Genomic DNA, 14,490 nt, shown 5'->3' on the forward strand with positions numbered 1-14,490 from the left:
TGTACAGTATTATGTGTCAGCTTTGTTACACTTCTGTGAAATATCAGCAAATGAAAGTGCTTTGCATGACAATCGTGCTGTACGCAGAAATTCACTACTTTTACTGCACCACATGTTATGGATCTGTGTGTAAATGTCCCGTCTTGACTGCGTCTTTGCTCTGTCTTGGCTCCTCACAGTGAGTTTTCCAAGGAAAGAGAGAAGGCGAAAGCCAGAGGTGACTTTCAAAAGTTACGTGAAAAGCAGCAGCTTGAGGAGGACCTGAAGGGTTACCTGGACTGGATAACCCAAGCTGAAGATATCGACCCCGAGAATGATGAGGATGGCGATGAGGAGGGCAAACGCAATAGTACGTATCTAACCATGAACCAACATTCTGATAAATGGTGAAAAACTGAATCTCTGTAACCCTAAGACCTTAGTAGCTTAGTTCCATAAATCAATAAGCAAAGCTAATAAATATTGTCTTATGTATGTAGAGAAACAATTCATCGTCGTCCACTTATCGCCCTCCTTACCTTGTATCACTCACTCTATAATCCGAACATAGGAACATACACTGACAGATCAGATGATTCCAATAGAAGTCTATGGAGAGGGGGAGGAGGGAGCAGCTGTAGAATCTAATAGGCTTCAATACATGGCAGACCTTGAGGCCATTATTAGCGGTAAGCAAGGGATTGACTGAGGGAGCAACCTTCCTCCATCTAACTACTTAGGTGCCACATCACTATGAAAGGGGTTATCAGCCAAAATCAGAGCTCACTTGGATCCTGGCCATTGCAGCGACAGCCTAAATGAACCAAGAATGAGTTGTCGGAATTAGATGAAACTTTCTATGTGATGTTAAGATGATTTATAGAAGTGATTACAATATTAGTAAGGAGAAGTTTATTGGGTACAACTGAAGAAATCAGGCTCTAGTACCCCTGTTGGCCATCTCTAGCCTAATACAAGATGAGATACAGTTAGGTGTACAGGCGTACAAGACAAGAGTTCCCATATGCCTTAAAGTCGCGCCTTTTTTCTCTTTTTGGGGAGGGTAATAGCTCAACTGCTATGAGAAACAATTTCTAACTCATTATCACAAAATACTGTGAAAAGTTAAAGGGGTTTTGCAGACTTTATTAAGTGATGACCTACCCTTAGGATAATTCATTAATTGAAGATGAAGTGGGTTCCAACACACTGGACCCATGCTGATCAGTTACCTGAGGACCGCTTCTGATAAACAGGCCATGTCACGTCACATTCATCAGTTAAAGAGGACCTTTCATGTCCTTGCGCTCATGCGGCGTATTACACCACTAGAATGCCGACTTCAATGCACTATTGGCTTTCGGGTTATGTGCCCCTGATGAAGAACTATCAGTGCCGTTACCGTAGCTCTTCACAATCAGAAGGGTGCTTCTGACAGTCTGTGAGGAACGCCCCTCCTGACGGTAGAGTCCATAGTGCTGTACTGTCAGAGGGGGCGTTCTTTACTGCACAGCGATGATGCTGAGCTGTGAGTAACACCCCCCTCCTGATAGTACTCGTCCATAGACTAGTCCTGGGGGGGCGTTACTCACTGCTCAGTTTCATCGCTGGGGAGTAAAGAATGCCCACTCTGACAGTACAGAGCTATGGACTGTACCGTCAGACCTCACAGACTGTCAGGAATGCCCTTGTGACAGTGAAGAGTTACGGTAACGGCACCGATAGCTCTTCACCAGGGGCACATAACGGGAAAGCCAATAGTGCGCTAAATTTGGCACACTGTCGGCTTTGTAGCGGTGTGTTACACCGCATGTGCCTGAGGATATGAAAGGTCCTCCTTAAATAGCCTGATGGGAGCTCAGTCCCATTCAAGTGAATAGATTTAGCTGCAATACCTAGCACAGACACTATGCAAATAAACAGAGCTGTGCTTTATTTTCTGTGAAGAAGCAGCAGCATTCACCTGAACATGGCATTTCTTTGGCAGGGGTGTTGTTTGCTGGCCCCCTGCCAATCTTTAAATAATGACCTACGCTAAGGATAGGCCATTGATTAATAAGTCTGGAAACCCACTATAAATGAGACACAGCCATAGTAATATATAATACACATGTGATGTAATGTATAATAAACTGACACTGTATTTTTAAGTGAAGATGATTCACAGGCTTTGAGCGGCTTTCTTGGTTCTCGTCTTGTAATATTTTCTGAAGACGCTCGAAGAAGGGCAGACACTAGAGCCAAGACGTGGTTGCGGACTGTGCCTATTGATGCACTAAATCAGAGCCGGCTGTTTCACTGGGTTTGTAAATATTTATGACGCGGTTTGCTACAGATGTCGCAATGAAAAAGTGCAGTGAAAAGGTTGAGTTGGTACAGTAGAAAAAATTTTGACAAGTGAGCGGTAATTTGCAGCAAGCACAATATGCCTGTGGGATAGCCACACGAGCAATACATTGTAAAGTCGTCATTGAGGCTGATCTAATGCATAACCCAGCAGGAGACAGACATTCACCGAGACAGCCCCTGATTTATGCCAAAGCCATGCTGTGAACTCAAACACCTCAGCAGAGACGACAGCTTTCCTTATGTAACAGCCGCCGCCGGATAATTGATACAATATAGGATCAGGGCTGGGATGTAACCTCAGGACAGTGACCACAATCTGCAGCTCAGGCAGGAATCTGCTCAATTGGCCAGCAGGGGCTTTACTGGCCATGGGAATGGGCATGTGCACAACTCTAATGGCTTTATTATTGCCATCGCCTTCCTATAGTATTATAGCTAGCTGTTTTTGCTACTTTTAACATTTTTATTCTGCATTATTGAAAATATACAATTCAGATTAGTCAGAAGATCCATGTAGCAGCAGACACAACAAGGCTTGCATTTACAGTTGCTGCCCGAGATGGTTTGGGTGCAAACAGAAGAATTGCAGAAAATGGTGATGATGATGACAATGAAGGTACTCTTGTCCATTTTAATATTTATTTATTTTTTTAATCTAGTCATATTATGTATAATCGGGTTTTATTGAGATTTTTAGAAAAGAACAGTGTAAAACACAGGAAAAAAAACAAGGGTCGACAAACCAGGCGCGCAGGCCCCAAACAGTATGAATTGGCAGGGGGGGATCCCCCCGGCCCAATAATGTAAAGGACCACAAGGGCCGCGGAAACACAAAACGGGAGGGAAAAGGCAGACACAAAGAAGAGGGGGGGCAGTCAAGAAGAAGTAAGGGGAGGGAAATGAAAGAGCAACCAGAAGCTAGTCAAGAAAGAAAGACGAGAAAGCAGAAGATTCCTGAAAGATCACCCAGGGCCGCCAGAGTCGATCAAACCGGGAAGAGTCAGGGGAGTCCTCCGCGACCAGAGCTTCCATTCTCCGCATGAGGAGAAATTCCTGTAGGAAATTTAGTAATATTATGATGGCAACAGTTACAACACATTCATAGGATTGATCCCATGGTTGATCACTAAAATAGAGGTCTAAGGGAGGGGAGGGGAAGACGTATATGGTTGCCGACTTTTCATCCGACTTTATATAAGTCTATAGTGCAAGCAAAAATTAGAAGCTTTGTAATATATCTTATCAGAATAAATGCCTCTTTCTATACTTGGGCTTAGAAACCGACAGAAATTGGTAGAGAGTGAAGTCCTGCATAGAGGACTTTTCTCTCCACCACTTTGCAGTAGGAAAACTGCCGACCCCATTATGGGGTCCGCTGGTGTCTGTGAGCAACCTCTGTTTTAGTTGTTCGAGTTCCATGGTGGACCCAAGAGGGCCTGGTGCAGCTGTGATCCTTGCTTTACCTGGCTTTCTTCCTCCTACCTTTCCCCCTTTTAGTCTTAAAGGGGCTCTATCAGCAAAATCATGCTGATAGAGCCCACATATGTGTGTATAGCCTTTAAAAAGGCTATTCAGGCATCGGTAAAGTTATATTAAACTACCCCCCTGTTTTAAAATAATACCCTAAAAAAGAATGTGCTCTACTTACAGATTGTGCACGCTGGGCGGGCATTCAGGGTGTGTCTTCATCTTCATCCCCGCCTCTTCTTCCTTCGATGTCTTCGGGTCCCGTCCTCCTCCGGCGCTTGCTCGCGGACACTGAAAAAAAAAATAGCCTGGGCGCATGCGCAGTAGCCGTAGTAGAAGCCGCATGCTACTGTGCATGCGCCCAAGCTATTTTTTTTTTTTTATCAGTGTCTGCGAGCAAGCGCCGGAGGAGGACGGGACCCAAAGACATCGGAGGAAGAAGAGGCGGGGAAGAAGATGAAGACACACCCTGAATGCCCGCCCAGAGTGCACGATCCGTAAGTAGAGTACATTCTTTCATTCTTTCTTGATTTTGCTGATAGAGCCCCTTTAAATCTCTATCTATCTATCTATCTTGCTAGAAAATCAGAGTTCGGATGCTTTCACACGGAGTTACGTTCCACTCATTCAGACACGTAAACACATGTCAAAGTGACCGCTGTAAAACAGAATCCCATAGACTTCAATGTGGGCTGGTTTTACGCACGCTACACATTGAAATCAATGGGAGGATTTTAAACCCATTGATTGCTTTTTTTTTTCTTTTCTTTTTTTTTTTTTAATAAAAACTGTAGTTTTTATTACATTTTTTCACAATGGGAAATAGATACAGGCAAATGAATGAATGAGCAGAGCGTAACTCCATGTGAAAGCAGCCTTATCATGAAGTCTATGGAGAGGGGAGGCTAAATAGGAGCTTTCTATTTCACAACAAGTGCTTTGTTCATTTTAATCACAGACTACCCACCCATTGATTTTAATGGGCATGTGCAGACATTGGTCCGTGGAAAAAGAACAGAGACCGGCGCTATTTTGCGAACCACAAAACTCCATTTTAGTCTATGGCTTTATGAAAATCACAGAGGCCATCTGCGTTATTCGTTGTTTCTCATGGACCCAGAGACTTTGCAAAGTATAGGAAAATAAATGAACCAACCTGTTTTTCACATGCGTGAAAAACGGATCAACTACACACAATGTGCAAATGAAGCACATCAAACAAATGCAGAACGTGTGGAAACTGACCAATAGGATCGTGCGGTGGTAGACCCGCTGTGACCATACTGCGTGCAGCTCTAGCCGTTTCCAGTATTTTATTTCTGCTTCAGATTTTCTGCTGCAAAAAACCTGAAGCGCGTTAGTTCCATGGGAAAATATCTAGATGTTTTTTTTGGTTCTTTTGCCTGTTGGATTACTTGGGTGCAGGGGATCAGCTCTTGATATGACTCTATCCTATATTGCAGTACATTGCTCCTAATACTGCACATCAACAGCTGCACATAATCTAGGCCCAATCTCATGTTTCCTGGCTGAAAATGATTGCGGCCATTTGTTATCTGTTTAATAATGGTGGGTTAGTTGAAAATAATGACTGGAGTATTACAGATTGTTGATACGCGGCTGTAGAAAGTTCTTTAATGAGCTTATGCTACTGTGGGTTTATCACTGCACATATCTCATTTAATTGACACTGTGTCCTCTGGGATTGTTTGACCTTATATTCTTCCCCACAGGAAAAAAACAACTTGTCTCGCACATTCAGGAGCTTAACCTCGTCTTCTAAGACATGATTTTAATGTACATTTCACATGCATTGTGTAAACGGGCGTGCATAGTAAAAGAGGAGCATGGCTTCTTCACTTGTCCCGAGGACAGAGAGTTGTGTCTTTGGCTAAGGCCCCACGTAGCGGGCCACAGCAAAAAGAGCGCTGTGGAAAAAAACGGAGCAGCAATGCAGCACTTTTCACAGAAAGTCTGTAGAGGTTTAGGCCGGGTTCACTCAGGGTATTTTGGACCGGAATTTGACACGGAAGCCGCCTCAGGTTCCGGTCCAAAATACAGGTAGCTGCGACTGCACCGGCATCCAGTCATGCACTCCGCTCCAGATTAGGCCCAAATGAATGGGCCTAGTCAGGAGGAGAAAGGAGCACGTCGCTTCTTTTTTCCCCGGGAGCCGGAACAAATGGCTCCCAGAAAAAAAGAACCGATTGGCTCCCATTGGTTTCAATGGGGGCGTCTTTTTGGTCAGGATTTTGAGGTAGATTCGGCCTCAAAATCCTGACCAAAATACCTCGTGTGAACTCAGCCTTACAGTATCTGCAAAGTCGATGAGCTTCTGGCTAATCCCATCTACACATTGCAGGAAAAAATCTGCTGTGTTTTTGAAATGTCAATTTTCCCCGCGTAAATGTTCACATCATCCCTATTGACATACGCTGAGAAAGATGCAGCAAAAAATACGTTGAAAAACGCAGCGGGAAAAATTGCAATTCATTTCCACTGCTTTTTTTCCAGTGTGGCTTTTGGCTGCAGTACACTACTGCGGACACGCAATATTACTATTTTATTTTATTTTTTTTTGCAGATTTTGCTGCATTTTTTTGAGCCATAGCCAGGAGCAGATTGAGAAGGAATGGAAAATATAAAGGAAGCGTCCAGCGCTGCAGAAACACATCTTGTTTTTTCCTGCAGCACTTTTCAGACTTTCTGTCCCTATTATACCTATAGTGAAAGTAGGAATAATTGTCGCGTTGTGATTTACAAAAATGCAACAAATTTTGAGACTGCAACATTTTCGCTTCATGTATTTTCCTTTTTTTTTTTTTTTTTTTTGTGCTGATTCTGCCACGATAACTTGTGGCAGAATCAGCGCAGATAAAAAGACTCCCATTGAGTTCAATGGGTTCCGCATGGAAAACGGAACCCATTGAAATCACTGGAAGTCTTTTTATCAGCGTTGATTCTGCCGCATAGACATGTTAAAATAAATAAATAACCAGATCCATTGCTGTCCATGGTTTTTGAGCGGACACACAAGTATGATACACTACATTTTTAGTTCCTTCAACAAAACGGATGTTTTTTTGTTTTTTTTTTAACATTGCTTTCTATTAGAGATGAGCGAACACTAAAATGTTCGAGGTTCGAAATTCGATTCGAACAGCCGCTCACTGTTCGAGTGTTCGAATGGGTTTCGAACCCCATTATAGTCTATGGGGAACATAAACTCGTTAAGGGGGAAACCCAAATTCGTGTCTGGAGGGTCACCAAGTCCACTATGACACCCCAGGAAATGATACCAACACCCTGGAATGACACTGGGACAGCAGGGGAAGCATGTCTGGGGGCATAAAAGTCACTTTATTTCATGGAAATCCCTGTCAGTTTGCGATTTTCGCAAGCTAACTTTTCCCCATAGAAATGCATTGGCCAGTGCTGATTGGCCAGAGTACGGAACTCGACCAATCAGCGCTGGCTCTGCTGGAGGAGGCGGAGTCTAAGATAGCTCCACACCAGTCTCCATTCAGGTCCGACCTTAGACTCCGCCTCCTCCGGCAGAGCCAGCGCTGATTGGCCGAAGGCTGGCCAATGCATTCCTATGCGAATGCAGACTTAGCAGTGCTGAGTCAGTTTTGCTCAACTACACATCTGATGCACACTCGGCACTGCTACATCAGATGTAGCAATCTGATGTAGCAGAGCCGAGGGTGCACTAGAACCCCTGTGCAAACTCAGTTCACGCTAATAGAATGCATTGGCCAGCGCTGATTGGCCAATGCATTCTATTAGCCCGATGAAGTAGAGCTGAATGTGTGTGCTAAGCACACACATTCAGCACTGCTTCATCAAACCAATACAATGCATTAGCCAGTGCTGATTGGCCAGAGTACGGAATTCGGCCAATCAGCGCTGGCCAATGCATTCTATTAGCCCGATGAAGTAGAGCTGAATGTGTGTGCTAAGCACACACATTCAGCACTGCTTCATCAAGCCAATACAATGCATTAGCCAGTGCTGATTGGCCAGAGTACGGAATTCGGCCAATCAGCGCTGGCTCTGCTGGAGGAGGCGGAGTCTAAGATCGCTCCACACCAGTCTCCATTCAGGTCCGACCTTAGACTCCGCCTCCTCCGGCAGAGCCAGCGCTGATTGGCCGAAGGCTGGCCAATGCATTCCTATGCGAATGCAGACTTAGCAGTGCTGAGTCAGTTTTGCTCAACTACACATCTGATGCACACTCGGCACTGCTACATCAGATGTAGCAATCTGATGTAGCAGAGCCGAGGGTGCACTAGAACCCCTGTGCAAACTCAGTTCACGCTAATAGAATGCATTGGCCAGCGCTGATTGGCCAATGCATTCTATTAGCCCGATGAAGTAGAGCTGAATGTGTGTGCTAAGCACACACATTCAGCACTGCTTCATCAAGCCAATACAATGCATTAGCCAGTGCTGATTGGCCAGAGTACGGAATTCGGCCAATCAGCGCTGGCCAATGCATTCTATTAGCCCGATGAAGTAGAGCTGAATGTGTGTGCTAAGCACACACATTCAGCACTGCTTCATCAAGCCAATACAATGCATTAGCCAGTGCTGATTGGCCAGAGTACGGAATTCGGCCAATCAGCGCTGGCCAATGCATTCTATTAGCCCGATGAAGTAGAGCTGAATGTGTGTGCTAAGCACACACATTCAGCACTGCTTCATCAAGCCAATACAATGCATTAGCCAGTGCTGATTGGCCAGAGTACGGAATTCGGCCAATCAGCGCTGGCTCTGCTGGAGGAGGCGGAGTCTAAGGTCGGACCTGAATGGAGACTGGTGTGGAGCGATCTTAGACTCCGCCTCCTCCAGCAGAGCCAGCGCTGATTGGCCGAATTCCGTACTCTGGCCAATCAGCACTGGCTAATGCATTGTATTGGCGTGATGAAGCAGTGCTGAATGTGTGTGCTTAGCACACACATTCAGCTCTACTTCATCGGGCTAATAGAATGCATTGGCCAGCGCTGATTGGCCGAATTCCGTACTCTGGCCAATCAGTGCTGGCCAATGCATTCTATTAGCTTGATGAAGCAGAGTGTGCACAAGGGTTCAAGCGCACCCTCGGCTCTGATGTAGCAGAGCCGAGGCTGCACAAGGGTTCAAGCGCACCCTCGGCTCTGATGTAGGAGAGCCGAGGGTGCACTTGAACCCTTGTGCAGCCTCGGCTCTGCTACATCAGAGCCGAGGGTGCGCTTGAACCCTTGTGCACACTCTGCTTCATCAAGCTAATAGAATGCATTGGCCAGCGCTGATTGGCCAATGTATTCTATTAGCCTGATGAAGTAGAGCTGAATGTGTGTGCTAAGCACACACATTCAGCTCTACTTCATCGGGCTAATAGAATGCATTGGCCAGCGCTGATTGGCCAGAGTACGGAACTCGACCAATCAGCGCTGGCTCTGCTGGAGGAGGCGGAGTCTAAGATCGCTCCACACCAGTCTCCATTCAGGTCCGACCTTAGACTCCGCCTCCTCCAGCAGAGCCAGCGCTGATTGGCCGAATTCCGTACTCTGGCCAATCAGCACTGGCTAATGCATTGTATTGGCGTGATGAAGCAGTGCTGAATGTGTGTGCTTAGCACACACATTCAGCTCTACTTCATCGGGCTAATAGAATGCATTGGCCAATCAGCGCTGGCCAATGCATTCTATTAGCGTGAACTGAGTTTGCACAGGGGTTCTAGTGCACCCTCGGCTCTGCTACATCAGATTGCTACATCTGATGTAGCAGTGCCGAGTGTGCATCAGATGTGTAGTTGAGCAAAACTGACTCAGCACTGCTAAGTCTCTGCATTCGCATAGGAATGCATTGGCCAGCCTTCGGCCAATCAGCGCTGGCTCTGCCGGAGGAGGCGGAGTCTAAGGTCGGACCTGAATGGAGACTGGTGTGGAGCGATCTTAGACTCCGCCTCCTCCAGCAGAGCCAGCGCTGATTGGTCGAGTTCCGTACTCTGGCCAATCAGCGCTGGCCAATGCATTCTATTAGCCCGATGAAGTAGAGCTGAATGTGTGTGCTTAGCACACACATTCAGCTCTACTTCATCAGGCTAATAGAATACATTGGCCAATCAGCGCTGGCCAATGCATTCTATTAGCTTGATGAAGCAGAGTGTGCACAAGGGTTCAAGCGCACCCTCGGCTCTGATGTAGCAGAGCTGAGGGTGCACAAGGGTTCAAGTGCACCCTCGGCTCTCCTACATCAGAGCCGAGGGTGCGCTTGAACCCTTGTGCAGCCTCGGCTCTGCTACATCAGAGCCGAGGGTGCGCTTGAACCCTTGTGCACACTCTGCTTCATCAAGCTAATAGAATGCATTGGCCAGCACTGATTGGCCAGAGTACGGAATTCGGCCAATCAGCGCTGGCCAATGCATCCCTATGGGAAAAAGTTTATCTCACAAAAATCACAATTACACACCCGATAGAGCCCCAAAAAGTTATTTTTAATAACATTCCCCCCTAAATAAAGGTTATCCCTAGCTATCCCTGCCTGTACAGCTATCCCTGTCTCATAGTCACAAAGTTCACATTCTCATATGACCCGGATTTGAAATCCACTATTCGTCTAAAATGGAGGTCACCTGATTTCGGCAGCCAATGACTTTTTCCAATTTTTTTCAATGCCCCCAGTGTCGTAGTTCCTGTCCCACCTCCCCTGCGCTGTTATTGGTGCAAAAAAGGCGCCAGGGAAGGTGGGAGGGGAATCGAATTTTGGCGCACTTTACCACGTGGTGTTCGATTCGATTCGAACATGGCGAACACCCTGATATCCGATCGAACATGTGTTCGATAGAACACTGTTCGCTCATCTCTACTTTCTATGTAAGCTGAGCCATTTGCATCCATTTTCGTCTGTTTTTCGCATCCGTTAAACAGATCGTGATCTGAATAGAGTCTTAGCGGTTGGGCTCTGCACCGTATTGTTACCTCTGATGGCTGCCTTGACTTCATGTTCCCACTTAACATCTCGCATTAATTGCTTTGACTCCGTTCATTAATAGCCCATTCATTTGTGTACTATAAACAGCTGCATGAAGCCTCCCGCGAATAACATTTGCAGCGCCATCAGCTGAGACTGTCTCGACTTACTTAGATGAAGTGTGCCATTTCATATTCATGTGTCACTGTGTGCATGAACACTACTGCCACCTGCTGTGCTAATAACAAAACTATATTTCTGATATAAAGGGGTGACGCTGGAGGATTTGCTGGGAGAGAAGAAGAAAGGGTGGTTTAAGTGCTTTAAGCGTAAAAATAAACATGGTAAACATGGGTGTGCGGTGACCAGGCTGCTGTGTGCTGTGCTGTGCATGTTTTATTATTGCTCTATTGCATGCTGGGAGTTTTACTGTTTTTACAATTAACTTATATATATGGATTATACTTGTCAAACTAACATGGTCGGTATATTAGGGCAGACACCATTTTGTCTGCTGCTGTGGCTGCAGAATATATGAAAGCCAATGGCACTCGATCAGCATGAGTCAGTTTCGCTAAACCACAAGAAGAGCTTAGCTCTAGCTGACATGTCTGACCCACTTACTTGTAGTCCAAACATCTTGAATTTCCAAGCCTAAAAAAAATGGCACTGAATGTACTTGTAGTATCTGATGCATTACATTACAGCGCGCAAATGTCACGTACACTGAAGAAAACATTGCGTCCAAAATCCTATGGCCAGAGAGAGATGTACTCACCCTACACACATATACAGAGGCAGACGTGTAAGCTCCAGGGCCTAAGTGCAAGATAATAGGGAAAACACAGGTTTAGATTATTTGGTCCCCCAATGCACTTAAATAAACCACACAGTGATATAGGAATAATAAATATATTGATATCACCGTACAGGGATAATACACGTAGTGATGTCACAGTATATATATAATATACACAGTGATGTCACAGTACAGGGATAATACACACAGTGATGTCACAGTACAGGGATAATACACATAGTGATGTCACAATACAGGGATAATATACACAGTGATGTCACAGTACAGAGATAATATGTGTATATTATCCATGTACTGTGACATCAATGTATTTATTATCTCTGTACTGTGACATCAATGTCTATTTCCTCTTTACTGTGACAGTGATAATAGACAGGGCTGCCACAGCACAGAGATCATATACATTGTGATGTCACAGTACAGAAATAATATACATTGTGATGTCACAGTACAGAGATAATACACACTGTGATGTCACAGTACAGGGATAATACACACAGTGATGTCACAGTACAGGGATAATACATACAGTGATGTCACAGTACAGGGATAATACACACAGTGATTTCACAGTACAGGGATAATACACACAGTGATGTCACAGTACAGGGATAATACACAGTGATGTCACGGTACAGGGATAATACACACAGTGATATCACAGTACAGGAATGATATACACAATGATGTCACAGTACAGGGATAATATACATTGTGATGTCACAGTACAGGGATAATACACACAGTGATGTCACAGTACAGGGATAATACACACAGTGATGTCACAGTACAGAGATAATACACAGTGATGTCACAGTACAGAGATAATACACACTGTGATGTCACAATACAGGGATAATACACAGTGATGTCACGGTACAGGGATAATACACACAGTGATATCACAGTACAGGAATGATATACACAATGATGTCACAGTACAGGGATAATATACATTGTGATGTCACAGTACAGAAATAATATACATTGTGATGTCACAGTACAGAGATAATACACAGTGATGTCACAGTACAGGGATAATACACACAGTGATGTCACAGTACAGGGATAATACACACAGTGATGTCACGGTACAGGGATAATATGCATAGTGATGTCACAGTACAGAAATAATATACATTGTGATGTCACAGTACAAAGATAATACACAGTGATGTCACAGTACAGGGATAATACACACAGTGATGTCACAGTACAGGGATAATACACAGTGATGTCACGGTACAGGGAAAATACACACAGTGATATCACAGTACAGGAATGATATACACAATGATGTCACAGTACAGGGATAATATACATTGTGATGTCACAGTACAGGGATAATACACACAGTGATGTCACAGTACAGGGATAATACACACAGTGATGTCACAGTACAGAGATAATACACAGTGATGTCACAGTACAGAGATAATACACACTGTGATGTCACAATACAGGGATAATACACAGTGATGTCACGGTACAGGGATAATACACACAGTGATATCACAGTACAGGAATGATATACACAATGATGTCACAATACAGGGATAATATACATTGTGATGTCACAGTACAGAAATAATATACATTGTGATGTCACAGTACAGAGATAATACACAGTGATGTCACAGTACAGGGATAATACACACAGTGATGTCACAGTACAGGGATAATATGCATAGTGATGTCACAGTACAGAAATAATATACATTGTGATGTCACAGTACAAAGATAATACACAGTGATGTCACAGTACAGGGATAATACACACAGTGATGTCACAGTACAGGGATAATACACACAGTGATGTCACGGTACAGGGATAATATGCATAGTGATGTCACAGTACAGAAATAATATACATTGTGATGTCACAGTACAGAGATAATACACACAGTGATGTCACAGTACAGGGATAATACACACAGTGATGTCACAGTACAGGGATAATACACACAGTGATGTCACAGTACAGGGATAATACACACAGTGATGTCACAGTACAGAGATAATACACATCGTGATGTCACAGTACAGAGATAATACACACTGTGATGTCACAATACAGGGATAATACACAGTGATGTCACAATACAGGGATAATACACACAGTGATGTCACAGTACAGGGATAATACACACAGTGATATCACAGTACAGGAATGATATACACAATGATGTCACAGTACAGGGATAATATACATTGTGATGTCACAGTACAGAGATAATACACAGTGATGTCACAGTACAGGGATAATATACATTGTGATGTCACAGTACAGAAATAATATACATTGTGATGTCACAGTACAGGGATAATACACACAGTGATGTCACAGTACAGGGATAATACACACAGTGATGTCACGGTACAGGGATAATATGCATAGTGATGTCACAGTACAGAAATAATATACATTGTGATGTCACAGTACAAAGATAATACACAGTGATGTCACAGTACAGGGATAATACACACAGTGATGTCACAGTACAGGGATAATACACACAGTGATGTCACAGTACAGGGATAATATACACAGTGATGTCACGGTACAGGGATAATATGCATAGTGATGTCACAGTACAGAAATAATATACATTGTGATGTCACAGTACAAAGATAATACACAGTGATGTCACAGTACAGGGATAATACACACAGTGATGTCACAGTACAGGGATAATACACACAGTGATGTCACGGTACAGGGATAATATGCATAGTGATGTCACAGTACAGAAATAATATACATTGTGATGTCACAGTACAGAGATAATACACAGTGATGTCACAATACAGGGATAATACACACAGTGATGTCACAGTACAGGGATAATACATACAGTGATGTCACGGTACAGGGATAATACACACAGTGATGTCACGGTACAGGGATAATATGCATA

At 44.1% G+C, this 14,490-nt stretch overlaps 1 protein-coding gene across 9 annotated transcripts in view; it reads left to right on the forward strand.

The window, feature by feature from the left end:
• CACNA1D (calcium voltage-gated channel subunit alpha1 D) overlaps positions 1-14,490 on the forward strand; it is a 252,174-nt gene that overhangs the window by 125,918 nt on the left and 111,766 nt on the right. For all 9 annotated transcript variants that reach the window (XM_075287149.1, XM_075287141.1, XM_075287143.1 and 6 more), the window contains one exon: positions 180-349. In XM_075287149.1, coding sequence (XP_075143250.1) covers positions 180-349 — 170 coding nt within the window. The remainder of the gene's footprint in view (positions 1-179; positions 350-14,490) is intronic.

This window comes from Leptodactylus fuscus, chromosome 9 (genome assembly GCF_031893055.1).
Source record: "Leptodactylus fuscus isolate aLepFus1 chromosome 9, aLepFus1.hap2, whole genome shotgun sequence".
Lineage (NCBI taxonomy): Eukaryota > Metazoa > Chordata > Amphibia > Anura > Leptodactylidae > Leptodactylus > Leptodactylus fuscus.